We start from the raw sequence: 18,994 nt of genomic DNA, 5'->3' as shown, positions 1-18,994 counted from the left end.
TGCTCCTGGCTAGGGCTGACAGAGAATAGAGATGAGAGACTCATTCCCATCAGAGCAATCTGGGAAGCTTCCTGGAGGAGGTGGGGTTTCAGTAGACTTTGAAAGATGAAAAGGAGGAGGGCTCTGAAGAGCTGGGCCTTTGGGCTAAGGAAACCCCTTGAACAAATGCGCAGAACAGAGGATACTGGGAAATAACATGGAGTTCTGAAGATATGCCACCCTACATGGTGTGTGGGAGGGAGAGACCAGGCAGGCCCAGCCGTAGGATCGCTGAAGGTCAGGAGGGGGAGTTTAGACTTATCTGAAATAGTCTTATCTGCAGTTTCTGGGGCAGTCAGGTGAGGCTGGATCTGAGCTCATGGTGCAGTCCCTTCACTGTACAGATGGGGAAAAATGAGGCCCCGAGAGAGAAGTCCACACCCCAACGAGGCGAAGAGTTTGGTGGCTTCAGGCCAAGAGGGAGAGCAACAGCTTTGTGAGGTGCTGCCCTCTCCCTGGCCCACTGTGGCCTCATGTCTCCACACTCACCTATGGTGATCCAGTCAGAGAGAATTTCTCATAGTTCCTGGAGTGTGCGGTGATCTCCTGCCCCAGTCCCTTGAACCTTTCATTCCCTTTGCCTGGAGTACCGTTTCCCTTCTTCGGCCTAACTCCTGTCATCCTTCAGCTTTGCTTTCTTCACAAAACACATCCTGCCCCAAGATGAGGAGGGAGGGAGACGGGCAGCCTCTCTGTCCGCCCCCAGCACCTCCCCGCGTCACAGTGCCCATCCCACTGTGTGGGCCAAGTCAGTGGACTCTCCCCCAGGGCCAAGACCACATCAGCTTGACCCTCAGCACCGGACATGTGCCAAGTGTCCAGTTCATACTCGAGTGCAGGAATGAAGGAGAACATTCCCGAGCCCTTTCACTCCTGTACAAGGAGACCCCTCCGGCCCCTCTCTTATTTGAGGGCAGCCTCCCACCTGCAGCCGGGGGCCCTCAGTGGTTAGGCAGCCTGGTGGGCTGAGCAAGCGTAGTCCTTGGTGTAGTCCCCACCTTATCACCTGCTCTGCTATCCTGGGGCAGACACTTGTCTGGGCTGAGGGGGAAGGAGAGGGCAGAGTCAGGGAGCAGTGTCGGGTGGGAAAAGGCTCTGAGATGGGCTACAGAGGGACCCCATGCTCCCCTGAGTGCTTGCAGCAGCCTCGTTCGGGGCCACTGTGAATCACCAGCAGTCACAGTACAGCCCTACGTCATTCATTCACTCATTCGGCCTGCGAGCACCTGCTCGGTGCCAGATGCCAGGGATAGAGTGAGTCTCCAACAGGGTAGGAGATGCTCAGGGAGCCTGCGTGAGGCGGAGATTGCTCCCGGCTGGGTGGTTTAGAGGAGGACAGTGGCTCCCGGGGAGAGCCTGAGGCTTCTAGATTAAGAGCAGCCAGTTAGGGAGCTCTCTATTCCCAGTACTGTGCTGTATACTTCTTGACAGACCTTAACCCCATTTCTTTCCAGCCGCAGTCCTAAGAGGTAGGCAGGAGGGTCCCTTTTTCATAGACAAGGAAATAAAGGCTCGGAGGGTTTGAGTCATTTCACTAGCTACGCAAGACACTGGGCAGAGCCAGGACGTAACCGAGACCGGTGTGACCCCACGTCTGTGTGTCTGACACTCTCAGCTGTGCTTGTGGCCAGGGGATGGGATGGTGGGGGAGCAGCAGAGGGCGTGGAGGCAGGCGGAGCAGAGAATAGGCGTATTTGGGGAGCGGCCAGTGATTTGGTTTGCCTGGAATATACCATTCCTGAAGAGAAGTGATGAAGGAAAAGCAGACAGGAGTGTATGGGAAGGGGGCCCATTGGCTGACCCAGCAAGATTCCCCCAAAAGGAGGGCAGGCAGGTAGCCTTTCTTCTACAGACATCATGGAGCCAAGGCAGGTTTTGGAATGGTAAAGAGGCCCATAGAAGTGACTATGTCCACTGTTAGTAGATTGGTACTGGGGCTGGTGGGAGTTGAAGCAGGACCAGGTGGACGAGGGAGGGTGAGGAGGATAAGAGGCTTGGTGGACGGCGAATGGTCTTAGCCTGTGGAGAAAGTCAAGAGAAACACAGTTGTCACAGATGACAAGTTGTCACAGATGACTGGAAGAGGAGACCCAGGAGGAAGAGTGGTCCTGAGAGAAATGGGAAACTGGTTTCCCACATACTTTGTTTGAGCCAGTGACTATCCAGGGAGTTGCTCATTTTGGGGTGAGTCCCTTCTAGACCCCCCCGCCTCATTAGCCTGGACCACAGGGCCTGCATCTCAGCCCTCCAAGACCCCAGAGTGCCTATGCCAGGCTCTCCAGGCGTGTGGATGGACTTTCAAGGGAGGTGGCTGGGCCTTGGTAACCCCCCAGCCCGCACCCACTGTGGTATCTGCCTTTGCCGAGCGCATGGGCCCATCTGTGCCTTTCTTATATTGTGCCTACCAGCACCTTTCCCCTGAAAGCCAGTGTTTCTTAGAATTCTTTTTATTTCATCTTCAAAATCCCCATCATATGTCTGCATTAATACAAATGTCTGTATCTAATACAAAGATGTTGCTTTTTTCTTACTAATGAGCCTGGCAGAGCCCTCAGAAAGCGGCCCTGAGATCAACCTGTGGGGCTTTGCGGGTGTCCCAGTCTGAGAAGCTGGTCTGTGAGATGCCTCCCTTCTCTCTACCCCCACTCCACTTCCTCGTGACCTAGAGCTTCAGAAACAACTTTCTCCAGCCAGGCTGAGGAGGTGGGAAGGGCAGGCCCTTCCTGAAGGGGATCGGGGCCCTGGGATCTCCTCCTTGGCTCTCGCCCTGGGTTCCCTGAGCAAGGGGCGGCCCCATGGAGCAGCTGCAGGCGCCCCCACCCCAAGCCTTCTGGGCTGGGCCCAGCACTCGGGCCCAGAGCCCAGCTTTCCCCAATGGGGAGATTAAACAGTTTGGGCACAAGTAAAGGCCTTCCAGGGATGTCGTCTCTGCTCTGTCCATCCTTCTGCCCCCAGCAGTGGAAGGGGTGACAATGGTAAGAAACTTCCATCCCCTCCACAGAGAGCTTTCTCTTCCTCCCTTCCTCTAAAGCAGGCAGGAAAGAGTTTACAGATGAGTCAGCTGAGGCCCAGAGAGGCTAAACCACTCACCTAAGGGCAGAAGCTAGAAAATCGGGAGACGGGGACAAAGAGCTGAAGTACAGTGTCCCCAGCTGCCACCCTTTCCTCTGTTGATGTGCCAGCTCTGGGTGTCTGGGGCCCGTGCCCCAAGGACTGAGAAGAACCCAGAGAGACCTCATATCTGTGCGGAGTAGCAGATGCTGCCCGGCAATGGACGCCTCTGCCCTGTGACCCTGTGCAGTGTCCCCCAGACGTCGGTGACATCCCTTCAGTCCCCCATCTCTACTGCTCACGTGCCCGCGTCGCAGCCCACGTGAGGAACTGCAGCATGTACCTGCCTGATCCAGGAGCTGACCATTTCTGCCTTGGCAGGACCCCAAGAAAGCCAGCGTCGCTGGCAGCAGGGAGTGGGGGTGGCCATAGCGTTGGCCCTCAGGGTCAGGCCAGGCTTGTTATAGGGGTTGGGTGTCAGTGGATGGGTGCTTCTGGGTGGGCAGGAGAACCTCTAAGGCAGGAATGGTTTCTGTGGGTATTGGAGCTCCCAAGTTCTCTCTCCTCCTCCCCCTTCCCTTCTCCTTCCTCTGCACCCACCTTCCTGGAGCAGGGTCTGCCTCCCCTCTTAGCTCCTGTCCCCAGCTGGCCCTGGCCTCTGTCCTCTACCTTGTAGCTGCGGTGCCAGGTGTAGAGCTAAAAGCCCAACAGGTCTGGGCTGCTTCTCACCAATACAGGGAAATGGTCCCATGTGAGGCTCAGTCCCCTGCCAGTGTCAGCAGAACCCTGAATGGTAGGCAGAGCCCGAGCCAAGGGTGGGAGCCATGTTGCCTTTCTCAGCACCATATCCCTGACGTCAGGTGGGGGCCTGATACATCAGAAGGATTGTTGGAGGTGGATATTTGTTGGATGATTGTGAGAATAGGGCAGGGCAAGCCCAGGCATCAGGCTGGGCCTGGTTGGCTGAGGAAATGCGGCTGGGGAGGGTGGGGGGAAAGCCAGGAGGCCTGGCAAGGTGCAAACGGCCTTTAGGAGGCCTGGCCCCATGAGTCTGAATAGCTCTTCTGCAGGCCACGGGGAGGATACCTGGCTGCCCATTTCACAGAGAAGGCCTCTGTGCCCACTTAAACCAGCCGTGTTTTCAGTTGTTCCTTTCTTTCCCATTTGAACTTGGAGTCTGTAATTAACCTCTGATAGGCTGCAGTCACTTTATGGGTAGGAGAGGGGTGGGGAGGGGGCGAGCCCGGAGCCCGCCAGCAGCATGCTGGTGGGAGACTTTGATGCCAGGCAGGCTGGCCGCCTTGTCTCCAGGTGTTGCCCTGCAAAGGGGACTGCTCAGCCTTAGTCATGAGGGGAGGATCATTAACCCTTTCAAGAGTCCACTGCCCCTGCCCCCTGGTTGCTGGGAGGGAGGCCAGGCCAGGTCCTCCCCGGCTGGGCTGCCTGGCTCTGTCCTGGGCGTCTGTCTTGCTCTCAGATCTCAACAGGCTCCGCGCCCACCGCCCACTGCCGAGAGGAATGAGGTCAAGCTGCTGGCAGCAGCGGTACCTCCTGGCCTCGGGGCCGGGATGTGGGAAAGGAGCAGCCCTAGTTGTTTTTGCTGTTGTTATCTTCAGCGGGATGCTTCGTGGGGATTCCCTCTCAGACAGATACAGCCTAGATGCCCTGGCTTGGCATCAGGGGATAAGGAAGCAGGAGCCACCAGACACTCATGGGGAGCCCAGCTTGTGACAACTGTGGAGGTCTGTCTGAAGGTTTACAGGACCTGTCCCCAAGGGAGAGTTTCTGTGGTAGTCTGGGTCATCCTTTAGAGATCTTCCTCATAGTGTTATAGAGCTGCCAAAGGAGAGGTCCCCACAACCCCCCTCCAGAGAGCCCTAGTCCTGCTGCTCAGGTGGGCACTGTGCCAGGATGAAGGGAGCTGGATGGCTGAGGAGCTCTCAGGGAGCGGGGAAGCTCAGCAGAGAGGGCTGGGTCTGAGGAGGAGAGCGGAGGGGAGGTAAAGGGAGGGTTGCCCAACAGCCACCCAGGCCGTCAGCTTGCCGCATGCCCTTCCACCTCTGGGGAAGGAACAGCCACAGACAAGCAGGGTATCAGTGACAGTCATGGGACCCCCTTCTCGTGTGCACAGATCTTCCTCTTCCTTCTGCTTGACATCTCGCACCTGGATTCTCTCCTGTGTGCTGAGGGGCCTTTGTGAGTCCCTTCTCTGTGTGGGGAGATACAGGCCCTCCAGACTGGGGCTCTTCACTTTGGCTACGAAGCTGAATTTGTAGAGAAGTTTATTGCAGTCTTGTTAATATTAGATGATGTTAGAGACGACCTAACCAATTCATTGGAACGAAGAGACAGGATATGGACATTAAAATGATTTAGATTTGTATTTCTAGATTCGGGAGAACGTTTTTACTAAAGGGTAGGATATAAAACATTTTAGAAAAGTCTTGCAGGAGACATTTGAAAATGTTGACAGTGTTTCCCCACCCGCCCCCCGCCCCCCATGGTAACTGGATTTAAATGTGCTTTTTCCTGATTTGTATAATTTTTCTACAACAAAAATGTATTTCTTATGTAACAAAACAGTAACGGAGAGGGACAAACTAAACTCCTTGAGGGGTGGGAGAGGCTGCATCATACATGGCCAGATCATTTCTGTCTGGGACAAAACACTGAACCTGGCATACAGTAGGCACTCAGTAAATGCATGTCAACTGACTTGCGGTGAGCTTCTGCCCACTAGGGTTGATCCAGCTCTTGTCCTGACAAATCCCTCCATCCCAAGAAGCCTGTTCCTCTGCTTGTTTTACCTCTGCCCCAAGACACTCGTGGGACATGGTACAGTGATCTTCATGCCTCACACTAGCATTGCATTCTGAGCCCTGGGCCATCAAAGAGACCCAGACAATCCCAGACCCAGCTCAGAGAGAGTGCTCCAGCAGAAGTCAAAGAGCTGACCTGCTCACGTCTTAGGCTCTGTAAGCACCACCTCCACATCCTCAAAGGTCTGCTGTCTGGGGTGTCCCCAGGGGCTGGTACTGGATCCAGTGGCTGGGAGCCACTGTGGGAGAAGCCATGGTGGCTCAGCATGTAAGAATGACCTTAAAATGCACAGAGTAAGGTCAGGTCATTCCCCGACTTATAAGCCTCTGAGGTCTTCCCACCCCACCTACCAGACCAATCCGGGCCATCCTGGGGAGCTTGTCTTGTACCCCTCACATAGAAAGCCTAAGGAGGCTCTGGGCCCAGAAGTGAGGGTGCAGAGGTCCTCTGGGTATTTTTGTGACTGCCACCTCAAGGGTCTTCTCTTTCCTGTCCCCTGAGCCACTTCCTCTCCCCCTCAAGGGACTTGCCTGATGCAAAACAAAAAGAAAAAAAAAAAAAAAACACACCAAAACAACAACAAAAACACGCAGCCTATTCTAAGTCCTATTCCCTTTCAAAAAGCCTGTGTTTGGCTTTCAGAGAGCTGTGAACTAAGATTTCTGTGAACAGGGACCAAGACTAGACACTGTTAGAACGGGAGGCATGGTTTTTAGTATCTTAGATGAGTCTGGCGAGGAACTGTTAATAGATGCAAAAGAAGACTTTGTAAAGAACATGGCATGATTCAAATGTATGGTTATTTTTATTTTTTCATCCTTTAGGCCAGTCCTGTTGAATAGGAATATAATGCAACCCAAATATGTAATTTAAACTTTTCTAGTAGGCACATAAGTTAAAAAAAAAAAATAAAGAAGAAGAAGAAGAAGAAGAAGAAAAAGGGGGGCAAAACATCCAGATTTCTTGCCCTGGCTCAGACAGCTCCACATCTATCACTGGGCCTACCCTTCCAGGCTCCCCTCACACTCCCCCTGCCTTCCAGAATCTTCCAGCCACATGAGCCTCTTTTAGTCCTTGAGCTCACCAAGCTCATTCTCACCTCGAGGCCTTTATCCAGTTGCTTATTACTGCCTTATCGTCCCTATTGATCATTTGCTCTTATCTCTCCTCACTAAAACTCAGGTTCCCTAAGAGCAGGAATCTTATCTGTCTCCTTCACTATTGTATACTCTGGGCCCACAACAGTGCCTGGCATGCCGTAGGTTGAATGAATGAACAAACGAGGAACAAGTGAACCAGGTGGGGTTGTTCTGAAGTGAGTGAGGAGACAATCAAGAAATGGCTATCAGGTCACACAGAATTCTCCCTAGACAGAGTGTGATCTGAAATGCAATTCCGGATTTCCCTTTGGTCACAGGGAATGCCTCTGGAGCCCCTGTCTCCTCAGGCCCCCTAACATGGGCTCATGCCTGCTGTGTCTGGGATCAGGCTGTATGTCCGCACTCCCTCCCCATCACTGCCACCACGAGCAGTGGCCCCCCGCTCGGTGCATAGTATCATACCAGGACTCATGTCAGGAAACAAGGTGGTAGAGTGACCACCATTTCTTCCCACCTGGTGGGTGGAGGGCAGGAGGCCCCCTTGTGTCAGAAGTGCAAGAAAGGTCAACACTCCCCATGCAGTGGGGGTAGGCACCCTAGAACTTGAGAAGAGCTCTGTCCCCAGTTCATGAGGAGGAGGAGACTAGTTGGAGGTTACCAATTAACCAAGAGGTTGTTAGATCACTAGGTGTCAACCCAACTTTAGAGGAAAGCCACCCATGAAGAGGTTTTTAGCTTGGCACCAGTCATTAAGCTGTATACTGACAAGAAGTGTGCGTTCCTTTATGTTTTATGTTTCTAAAGCCCACACACCCAGACCCACTTTTACAGGTTCTGCTTCAGAACATCTAGATGTTCCAGGCACCTACAGAAATTTTTAAAGCTTCCGTTGTGGTGCTCAGTAGCATCTAAGGTTAAGAACTATTGATAAGGAGGGGTGCCTGGGTGGCTCAGCCGGTTAAGCGGCTGCCTTTGGCTCAGGTCATGATCCCAAGGTCCTGGGATCGAGCCCCACATCTGGCTCCTTGCTCTGCAGGGAGCCTGCTTCTCCCTCTACCTGCTTGTGCTTGCTCTTGTTCTGATAAATAAAATCTTAAAAAAAAAAAAAAAAGAACTATTGATAAGAAGTGACTAGGGACCCCAGAGCAAGCAGATGAAGGAGAGAGTGGTGTAGGTAAGGGGCAAGGATACTGACGCAGGACGTCAGTCACACTTAGGTTAATTCACATAAAACTTCTGGGTGTCCAAAAACATACCCCCAAATCAGCATTAAAAACTGTAAGCAGCAGGCAATTGGGGAAAATATAGAGAGCATAAGGTTAATAGCCTTAATATTTACAAGAAAAAAAAAAAACACCCTTATGGATCACTAAGATGAGCACCCAGTAGAGAAACAGTATAGACATGAACAGACAGTTCAAATAGAAGAAATACAATGAGCCAATACATTTATGAAAAGTGGTCAGCCTCCCCAGGAATCAAATAAACGCAAACTACAACAACAAAGAGACGTTATCTTTTGCCTAGCTAATTGGCGAAGATTAAATATGTGATAACACCTCATGTTAGTGAGGGTGTGGAAAAAACAGGCACTGCCATTCACTGGTGGGAGTGCAGACTGGTGCAACCTTTTCCAGAAGGCAATTTGGCACCGCTTAAAGCTGAGGAAGATCGCATGCCCTTTTGATGCAGCCATTCCCCTTTTAGGAAGAGTGCCCTAGGAAATTATTGTGGATGGTAATAAACAGTAATAGCTAACCTTTATTAAATGCTCTATGCAAGCCAGACTTTACGTGCGTTGTCTCGTGCGCTGCTCACAGCCATCCTCCCGTGAGAGAGGAGCTATTATTATCACCAATATTTCCCAGGTGAGGAAACAGAGGCACAGAAGGATTAGGTCAGTGACCTGAGGACACTAAGCTAATGAGAAGTGAAGCCTGGATTTGAATCTGGACGGTCTGAGTCAAGAGCCACACTGCCCATCCGGCAGCACACGCCGGATGTGTGTGAAGGGTGAGCCCTGCATGCACACGACAGGCACGCTGCATATATATGCTGGGCAGGGCTGGGCCCATTTGTAATGAGGTGGCAGTGGGGAGAAAACACGCTGAATACGCCAGGATCGGAATTGGTTCTGTCAATTGGTTCCAATTCTGGGGCTGATAAAGGAATAGTATGCAACCATGAAAAATAAGAAAATTGTGTGTGTGAACACTTGGGGTTTATGCATGTACATAGAAGGTCTCTGAAATGATAGCAATGCAACTGATAATATCGGTTGCCTCCTGCAAAGGCCCCCATGTGACTGTGGTCAGAAGTTAGAGGGAGACTTGTTTTTCAAGCCTTATACCCTTCTTATACCTACTTCTTGAATTTTGAATTCTGTGAAGATATTATCAAAAGGTGTATTTATGTGTACTCGCACCCATAAGTTATGTTACAGAGCTATTCCACATGACTTTATTTCCTTGAAATGCTACCACAGGTTCTGAGGAAACCTGTGGAAATCTGAGGAAAAAAGTTCTAAGACCCTTGCTTGGGGAATCATTCCAAAGTCAGCGATGATACGTCTTTAACTCTGTTCCCCACCCATTCCCCAAACTGTTTTGCTCATGGAACCCTTTTCTCAAGTAACGTCTATTATCATCTCTCTGGATATTCACATCCTGTAGAATTTGGTTTGGGAAATGCTGTCATTACTAGTTAATGCCAAGCTCAAAGACTTACATTTCTTTCATTAAACAAAAGAAACGTGTTACCAGCGCTGAGCCCCTTTATTTACACTGCATGTGTACGTGTGTGTACCTTACTTCTGAGTACCAGGATGGTGGAGGATTTTGTTTTCTTTTATCCGTCTGTATTTTTAAAATTTTCTAAAATGAACAAAATCCTTTCACAAGCACTGTGTAATGTCATGTTTGAAGCTTCTGGAGCCCTTTCTCATCTGCTCTCGCCATCCGAGCACCCCACTCTCATCTCCTGCCTGCTTACAAGCAGCCGTTCAGGGGTAGGTTCAGTGTGGGAACCCTAGCAAAAGCCAGGCCCTCTTGGCTGCCTTCATTCAGAGTTGGCCGAGACGGGACCATTCGGTCCCCAGACAGCTCCCTGGCCCAACAGACCCTGATTTCTGCTATTGGAGGAATTTCAGTTATGTTCTCTGTTCCCCCAAAAGAGACACACGCTGCAAAAGCAGACACAGCCCACTCTGGGCCTGACGTGTTGCAAACGCAGATACCCTGGGCTTCGGTCCCAGCTCTGTGGCTGCCTGGCTGCCTGGCTGTGTGACCTGGGGCAAGTTTCTTAACCTCTCTGAGTCTCATCTTCCCCATCGATGTCTGCAATGACCCTTGCCTCACAGAGCTTAGGGACTGAATGAGAGCATGCAGAAGGCATTGTGTAACCTATAAAGGACTGTCCTAGTGGAAATCATTACATACGTCAGCAGGGAACACAGGCTGGCCCTTACCTTTCTGAGAACAGAGAACTTCCCCCACCCCCCTTTTTTAGGTTATTGTGGGGAGGGGAGTGAGGAGATGAGGCATGGGAGATCTGGGCAAGTAGAAATAGAATCCTGTGTAAGAAAAGTAGGAGAAGCCTCTTGGCTTGGCATTTGCAGGCCTGCAGCCCTAGTTGGGCTGGTGTCCCCCCAGTGGAGCCCCAGGCCTTGTCTCCCAGACACCTGCTCACCTGCCTTCCTATTCCTTCTAGCACTTTAGCATCCTTCCGCTCTTAGCTCAGGCCACTCTTCCCCCAGCCTGCATTGGGGTCGCTCCTCTAGGTTTCAGCACCTCCAGGCCTCTGTGTACCATGCTATGATGTTAGTCTCAGATTGTAGCTCTCCTGCCGCCCTGAACTTTCTGGGGGCAGGAACTCTATCCTCTTGGTCCTCCTGTGTCCTCCAGGCCCAACATAGGCCTGGGCGTCTGGGATAGGAGTTAGAGCATGAGCCCCAAAGTCAAGGGCACCTGGATTTGAATCCCAACGGACCCTGAGAAAGTGGCTGCACCATTCTGAGCCTCAGTTTTCCCCATCTGTAAAGGGGTTTCATCCCTGCAGTGAGGCCATGGGTTTTTTTCATAAGCTAATGTATATAAAGCTCCTAGTGTCATTCCAGGCATGAAGGAAGCCCCATAGGTCATAGCCACACTGACATCATTGCAGACCCTCTGTGACTACTGACTGAAGCAGGAAATAACCCCATGCCCTCCCTCCACTGCACACACCTGGCAACACGCCCTACCGCCATACTGACCTTCCTGCCTTGTTCCCCACAGCCACCCGGCCCAAGCTGAAGAAGATGAAAAGCCAGACGGGGCAGGTGGGTGAGAAGCAGTCACTGAAGTGCGAGGCCGCAGCAGGCAACCCTCAGCCCTCCTACCGCTGGTTCAAGGATGGCAAGGAGCTCAACCGCAGCCGCGACATTCGCATCAAGTACGGGAATGGCAGGTGAGGAACGCACCTCCCTCCTCCCTGAAAAGATGGGGCTAGTTCCCGTCCCCCTTCTTAACCACACCCATTCCTCCCTGAAGCTCTGGGTCCCTTTGGTTATGGTGGCCCAGTGTCCTGTAGCATATAGATGCTTAATGGGAAGGTCTTTGGATGGTTGAAGGCAATTTGATCATCAAATACAGCTTTCCCTGTGGAAGTCCCCTCTTGGCCCTAAAACTTCTCAAAGGATCTGCCTCGGGGCCTAAAAGCCCACCATTTGGCAATGTTTAGTGGGAGACGACTCCAGGATGCATCTGGGAAGTCACGAGCGAGGACTTCAGCCTTCCTCTACCACCAACTCTCTCTCATCACTTCCTTATAAAAGCGTTCCCTCCCATCACAGTGCCTGTCCCTCCCCCAGGTGCTGCCCATCCCGCTTCTCCCCTCCACCATCACACAGGGTCCGCTGACTCCTCCCTGTCATCATCCACGGCCCTCTGCCCTGCTGGCCTCTGCCCTCTAATGACACCCCTCCACTGCCCGTGGCTGTGGCTCTTGAGAGACCCTGGCAACCTCAGAGCTTCATAGCCCCCACCTCCAGGCCTCTCAGCAGCCACTGGCCTGGGGCCACCGGCTCTGTGTCCCCTCCCCTCTTCTGGACCTTTTGTGCCTGTAACCACTCCATCAGTGCTAGAACTTTCCTGTCTTGGGGGCTTCCCTCCTCTCCTCCCTCCCTCATCCACTTGTGGGTGATTTCACCCTCTTCTAGGGAATAAGATTGTCTTTAGTGCTGCCAGCTAAGCACTAGCTCCCAGCAGGGATATGCCCCCAGACAGCTCTGAGCCATATGCCCCAGTCTAGCCTCTCCCTGGCATGCTTTCTAGCCCTGCCGCACCCTCCTGTCTCCCCTCTCGGCAGTGGCAGAACCAGACCCCCTACAACCTGGCATCAGCCCCCGTGACATCCCTGCCAGCAGGAGACACCCTGCCCTCTGCCCCACATGTTCTTATCCACCCTCCTGCCTCCAGCGGCTTTTCCTCCACTGTCCCACTCTTGGCCATCCCCACTCTTCCTGGGCCGTGGGTCCCTTTGTGAGTTTGCTGTACGTAACATGTGCATATGGGACATCAGCTGCAAGCCAGGCCCTCTGTCAGGGGCTGGGCTTATCCCAGAAACCACACTTGGTCCCTCCCTTCCCTCACAGAGCTTCTAGTCTAGCTTATAGATACAATACAGAAGGTGGTAGAGGCCTCCACCCTTTCTTCAAAAAAAAAAAAAAAAAAAAAAGTGCCTTATCCACCCAGTTTTGCTGACAGTTCTAGAGGCCTGCCAACCCCTGTGATTCTGGCAAGGGAGATCTAACATAGACGCATATCCCCTCTTCCTCTCCTGAGTCACTGCCATGCTGTTCCCCAACCCCTCAGTGCTCCTGATCCCTGGTCTGTTCCTTTCACGATCCCAGACTTGGGCCCAAGCTGTTCCCCATGCTGGCAGCTCCCTGCTCCTTGTCCCTAGCAAAGCTCTCCAGGCCCAGATTAAATGTATTCTCTGGAACACCTTCCTGAACCCTCCAGGCAGCTCTTATGGTCTCTTCTCACATGGTTTCGTTGCATTTCAGGGGAGGTTGTCTGTCCCTGGAGCACAAGAGAGCCTCGGAGGCTGGATGCCGCCCGTGTACACCCTTCCGCCCTATGCGGCCTGGCAGACATCTGCATTCAGTGTTGAATTAATGAGACTCTTGCAGGACTAGCTCTCTTCTCCTGGGTATAGGGTGACACTGGGACTACACAGGGCACCCTCCTTGGGTTGACCTAGACTTTGAGCCAGTTGCTGTCCTGGTCAAGCCTCAGTCTCACCTGACAAATGGGTTACCCGGTCCAGAAACAGGGCCTGGTCAGGTCTTTCTCTCCTGGGTATTGGGGATCCCTAAGAGCCTGGAGTGTCCCCCCCCCTCTTCCTACTAGGGCCCGGTCCCATTTGCTACACCCCTGAAACTTCCTCGATCCACCTATCCTGCCCCTGGTTTCCCAGCAGTGAGTTGACAAGGTGGACAAATGAGCCATGATGGAGAATTTCGGATTCCCTTGCTGCGGCTAAGAGGGCTGCCATCTATACACACACACACACACACACACACACACACACACACACTCTCTCTCTCTCTCTCTCTCTCTCTCTCTCTCTCTTCACCTGGCTCGGCAGGTGCTGGCAGAATCTTCTTTTTCCTTCCACCCATGCTACAGCTTGCTCTCTGGCCATCCTAGCACTCCATCTGCCCGGCCCCGCTCCGTCTTGACCTGGCCCTCGGTCTGCTGAGGCCGCCTCCCCCAGCAGGGGCTGCCATTCCCTGGGGCTGCCACACTGAGTTGTCTCGCCCAAGCCACCCCGTGCCAGAAGAGAACCAGCAGTCCCAAGCCCCAGGCGCGGGGCCCTCCCCTGCAGAACCACATGTTCCCTTATTTATGAGGGGCAAGCTAGAACAGGCCCCTCAGGCAGGCAGCGGGAGGTAGGCCCCAAGGAAAATGCATGGACGGGCAGAGGATGCAGCTGCCCAGATGCCACCCCTGCCAGCAGGAACCTGGCTGAGGAAGCTGGGGAGGGGCAGCCGTCGTGGGGCCAGGCCTGGGTCAGTGTGGCAAGCGGGCATCAGGCCCAGCAGGAGGGTGGGAGAGAGTCCCGGACCCTCAGGCTTTCCAACCAGAGCTAGGAGTGACGAGAAGGTAGCAGCCCCCACTCCTTCAGGCCTGAGAGTCCCAGAGAGCCCCTTCCCTGCAGCTCTGACCCCAGGACCTCTTCTGCAAATCTGGGCCGCCCCCCACCCCCTGGCACTGGCCAGATCACCACCTGGCTGAGAAACAAAGGTGCCTATAGCCGGCAAACCGAGGCCTCATGGTTTCTGTCCACTCTCACCCCTTGCCAGCTCCTCAGAGGAGATGGCCTCTCCCCAAGCCCTGGACTGACTTTCCACCGGTCTCACACACCATAGGTGGGAAGACCTTCCTTCCATTTCCAGCCTTTATCCCTCCAGATATCTGCGAGCCTAACTCCACCTTTCCTGCTACCTGGGATGTGGTAAAAGGGGAGCACCTGTGAATTCAGCTGTGGGTGACAAGGGTGGCTCTGTGTCCCCCTCCCTTGACACTGCGACCCTCAGGTGGTCCCCTGCTCTTAGCTCATCTAGTGTCAAGGAATTGCTGGCCAAGAAGTGAGAGAAGCCTGGTCCTGGGGCTGCCAGGCTTCGTGGCATCAGATTAGGCTGAAGCCAGGAAGGAGATGCTGTTTTAGCCAGAAGGACCTCCGGGAATCTGTTTAATGAGGAAAATAAACTTGAATTGACAGAAAAGGGTTGGAGACAGATACCAGCAGGTCAAGGAGACAGAGACTGGCTTGTGCTGGGGAGGGCTGAAGGGACTCAGCAGTCAGACAGCTGTGGCTGAAACATTAGTGAAGACATCACAAGAGCAACAGGGCCTGTTGAAAAGAGCACCCCATGGACCGTGGATCTTGGGGGATCTTGGAGTGAGGAGGTCTGGGAAGAGCCCCCCTCCCTGCTCCGAGGCAGCAGTGAGCCCGGGAAACAGGTTCCCAAAGCACAGCCCCAGTGGGGATGGGGGACAGTCCTCTGGCTCCCACACCCACAGCACAGCCTTACCTCCCCTGTCCTTCTCCTGTCAGTGTCATGGCTCTATTTTTTGTCCCTGGGCTTAAGGGCAACAGCAGCTGTACCACCCTACCTAATGTTCCACTGCCCTCTAACACACTACACATATTCTGGGAATCTGGTGTCTTACTTTGGGACTAAAAAGAGGAGGTTACATCATGTAAAGAAGTTTTCATGCTACTTCTTGTTCCCCCTGGGGCCCAGACTTGGATACTAAGATTTATCCAGAGCTCAGAGGGGCCCCTGAATAGCAATGGGGCAGAGGGAAGGATGGGAGGTATGAATAGACCCTTCAGAGGCCAGGCATCCCGGGGCAGGTACAGAGAAACCCTGGGAAGGAAGGAGAGGATTGGCAGGGTCTTTGGAAAGAAGAGAGGAACTAGGGCCTGGTGCCCTAGAGTTACTTACAGCCCAGAGTCCCTGCCCAGATTTGGCCCCGCAACTCTCAGCATGCAGGAACAGGGTGCAAAGCCCTTCATGGAGGGGGCTAGGCCCCCAGCCTCTGGCCCTGGAGATAGTCCATGGGCCCCTGAGGGACCCATGTCCTTACCAACTCCAGCTCCTCATCCACCTCTGCTTCTGCCTTGCCAGGTCCCCTTGCACAAGTCCAGAAGCCCCTTTAGGACTGTTTTCCCATCTCTACTGCCTGTCCATCTCCAGGTTAGCCAGGAGGATCAAGTCAGGCCATCTGGAGCAGGAACTATTTGTTTCCCTGAGGGATCCAAGCTTCCAGCACACAGAAGTCAGAAGCTAAAGCCCCTGGGAGAAGCCAGAGTACCCCAAGTGGCAGGGCTAAGGTGAAGGGCGGGGAGCCATGGGTTGGAACTAGGAGGCTGGGCAGGTGCCGTGGGAGCCTGTTAGCTCAGGGGCCCTGCCCAGGTCCCTGGGAACAGGCCTTCCGTATCTAGAGCTGCAGGCTGCCACTCCAAAGGGAAGGCTGAAGTAACTGGTAAGGCAGTGGCTGCCGTGTTTTGAGGGGGGACACTGGGCCTGGGGAGGGACGCTGAAAGGAGAGAGGTAGCCACATGACTTAAGAGACCCCCACCTTCCTCCCCCCGAAAAAGGCTCCAAAGAAGGTCCAGCCCTGGAAAAGTGGACAGGAGGATTCACAGATTAAGAACATACGTGCAGCTTCTAGCTCTACCCCATGCTCTCCTGAGCCCCCCAGGTCTCCCTCCAGCTCAGGGGACTCAGCATTCCACCTGGGGCCCAAAATCTACTTCCGATCCCCCCTGCACAGCCGCTGTGGCTCTATGGGGAGAGGTGACCGCTGGGTGACCTCTGGAGAGCCCCAGCCAGCCTGGGCCTTGGCTCACGTCTCTCCCTCTCTCATCCCCTCCCTAACCAGAAAGAACTCACGACTACAGTTCAACAAGGTGAAGGTGGAGGACGCTGGGGAGTATGTCTGCGAGGCTGAGAACATCCTGGGGAAGGACACAGTCCGCGGCCGGCTCCACGTCAACAGCGGTAGGTGGCCCCCCCCCAACAAAGGGAGGGGTTCTGCAGGGGTTTGGTTCGGCAGGCCTGTTGCCCCCCAGCCCTTGGGAGGCCCGCACATGATCTGTCTTGCACTTGACTCCCCTCCCTCCTTCTGCTGCCATATCAAGCCCCGAGATCTGGACCGATTCAGAGAAATGCAGTCGAAGCATAAATGTTTAGCTTTGTTATCTGGGCCTGGAAGAGCCGCCAGCTCTCATTTTAAATATCCTGAAAACTAAATATTTTGAAATCAAGAGGTGGGGGTGGGGGACGGATATTTTTAGAAGGCAATTATGGAAGGCTGGGCTGCCAAGAGCGGGGCTCCAGGGAAAGGCAGGCCCTGGGCGTGTGGGAGCTGACTGCCTGTTGCTTTGCTGGGCACCGGGGTGCAGGCAGCCGTCTCCCCAGGGCCATGGCCAGGAGGCTGGGCTGTGTCGGCCCCTGCGGGCAGCCTCATTCAGGGACAGCAGACCCTTCTCCCACAGACTGGCTTCTCCCTTAAGAACATGCAAGGTCTGAAGCCCACGGCACCCACAGCACCCCTAGCTCCCCACCCCAACCACGGCAGCCCCAGTGTCGGATGCAAGCAGGCTGCTTTCCCTTGGCTGGAATGTGGCCAGAGCTGCCTGTCCTCAGGCTGCACGCCTCCACTCCAGCCCGGGAACTCCAAATCCCACAGATCACTTTCCTCTTCCCAACACCCACACATTGAGCATACCGTTTTGGCTACCTGGTTCTTTGGGTTCACTTCCAGTCCTGCCCCGTCACTCTGATGCTGCAGCTGCCTTCGCCTGCCTGTACTTCTACCAGACAGCCAGCCCTCCAGGACTCCTGCAATCCAGCATTATCTAAGGAGAATGTAGGAGTTCCCTGCCCCGGGACCCTCAGTGCAAAACCTGGGGCAGACCCTGTCTGTTCTGTACTGGGAAGGGTCTCTGTGTTCACCCAGCCCCTTAAGCTCCTTGTCTCCCTTGCTGCCCTATCTTAAAGGTCCAAGCCTCCAAGTCAGACCTCCTGGTCTGCCTTCTTTCTGGATCTTTCTCACATCTATACCTACCACTCCAACCCTACCTCAGAGACAACCCGGCCCAGGTTTCAGCTCTACTCACCTAACCCAGAGCAATGGCCTCTTTTAAGGTGCTTTAGTCTTGTCATGCCCTTACCCCGGGATGCCCCAGAACGAGGACTTCGTCCCACTGCACAGAGCACACCAGTGTGACCCTAACGATCTTTCCAGCCCTGTGTCAGTCCCATACAGTCTGTTCTCACCCTTCCTCTCGTTCCAGCTTTCCCAGGCTGCCATCCTCCCCGACCCCTCCATCCCACCACAGTGTCATTCCCAGCTCGGGTCCGGCTCCCAGGCCACTGCTTGGCCAACTGCAGTCTTGCATACTTCCTGAAGTCTATTAGATTGGTCTTCACATCTCATCCTGTTGCTGCACTTTCTGTGCAAGTGTGACCTCCGCAGTGGAATTGTGAGCCAGGACCAGGGAGAGCGGCGATGAGGTCTTCACCGCAGGACTTAGTGAGAGCTGCTGTTGACTCAGAGTGGGCTCCATGCCACATTCTACGCCATCTCTCGAGCCCTGACAGACCCAGGGTGTAGCTCATAATTTAGGAGACTGAAGCTCAAAGAGCTTCATTCTGCCACACATCTAAGTGATGATTAAGCGGTATCTATACAATGTAAAAGTAGTTAGCAAACACTGAGACCAAGCTCTGGGAGGCTGTGTCTCACCTGATTGCCACTCTAGCTCAGGGCCTAACACAGTGCCTGGCTCATAGTAGGCACTTGGTAAATAATACAGAAAAGGACTTAAAACCCGCTCCAAGGCCTTTACTGACTCCCACAGGCCCCAGGGGGCTACCTGGGCACCCCCTCCCCATTCCTCCCCACCTGTCCCAAGCCCAGGAAAATGGACCGTGCTGGGGGCCAGCACCTGTCACCTCTGGCCATAGTGGGCAGACATTCTTAGATCCACTTTGGGCTTGAGTTTGTTTAATTCAAGATTTTTCTTGGTTAGAACAGAGTGGGGGAGCACCCACTCAGTCGGTAGAACATGCAACTCTTGATCTCAGGGTCGTGAGTTTGTTGGGGGTAGAGATCACTTAATAAAAAAAAAAAAACAAAAAAAAAACCTGACAAGATCCCCAACTTAAAACTACCTAAAGGAATGTATGTATTGATTTATAAAATGGAGAAATCCAGAGGTAGAACCGGGCCCAGCCACAACAGAATCTACACGGTCTGTTGTCCTCATTCTCTCCTTCTGTAAAATGGGTTTTTCCCATGTTTGGGGAGCAGATAGGGAAGAAGAGGCCATGGCCTCAGATGGCTCCAGGTTTTACACCATCCCCATCTCCCACCCAGGGAAAAAGAGACAGCTTTTGTCTGTGTCACTGACTTGATCTGTGG

The 18,994-nt window shown here is 53.6% G+C and overlaps 1 protein-coding gene across 4 annotated transcripts in view; it reads left to right on the top strand.

The window, feature by feature from the left end:
• NRG2 (neuregulin 2) overlaps window positions 1-18,994 on the top strand; it is a 176,024-nt gene that overhangs the window by 129,357 nt on the left and 27,673 nt on the right. For all 4 annotated transcript variants that reach the window (XR_007127611.1, XM_047730934.1, XM_047730932.1 and 1 more), the window contains 2 exons: window positions 11,285-11,456; window positions 16,448-16,566. Coding sequence is in view for 3 of the 4 variants with exons in the window: in XM_047730934.1 (XP_047586890.1) it covers window positions 11,285-11,456; window positions 16,448-16,566 (291 nt within the window). In the remaining variant the exon portion in view is untranslated. The remainder of the gene's footprint in view (window positions 1-11,284; window positions 11,457-16,447; window positions 16,567-18,994) is intronic.

The sequence above is a fragment of the Lutra lutra genome, chromosome 5, assembly GCF_902655055.1.
Source record: "Lutra lutra chromosome 5, mLutLut1.2, whole genome shotgun sequence".
Classification (NCBI taxonomy): domain Eukaryota; kingdom Metazoa; phylum Chordata; class Mammalia; order Carnivora; family Mustelidae; genus Lutra; species Lutra lutra.
Note: the sequence above shows the minus strand (reverse complement) of the source record. Positions and strands in the feature narration are given on the sequence as shown.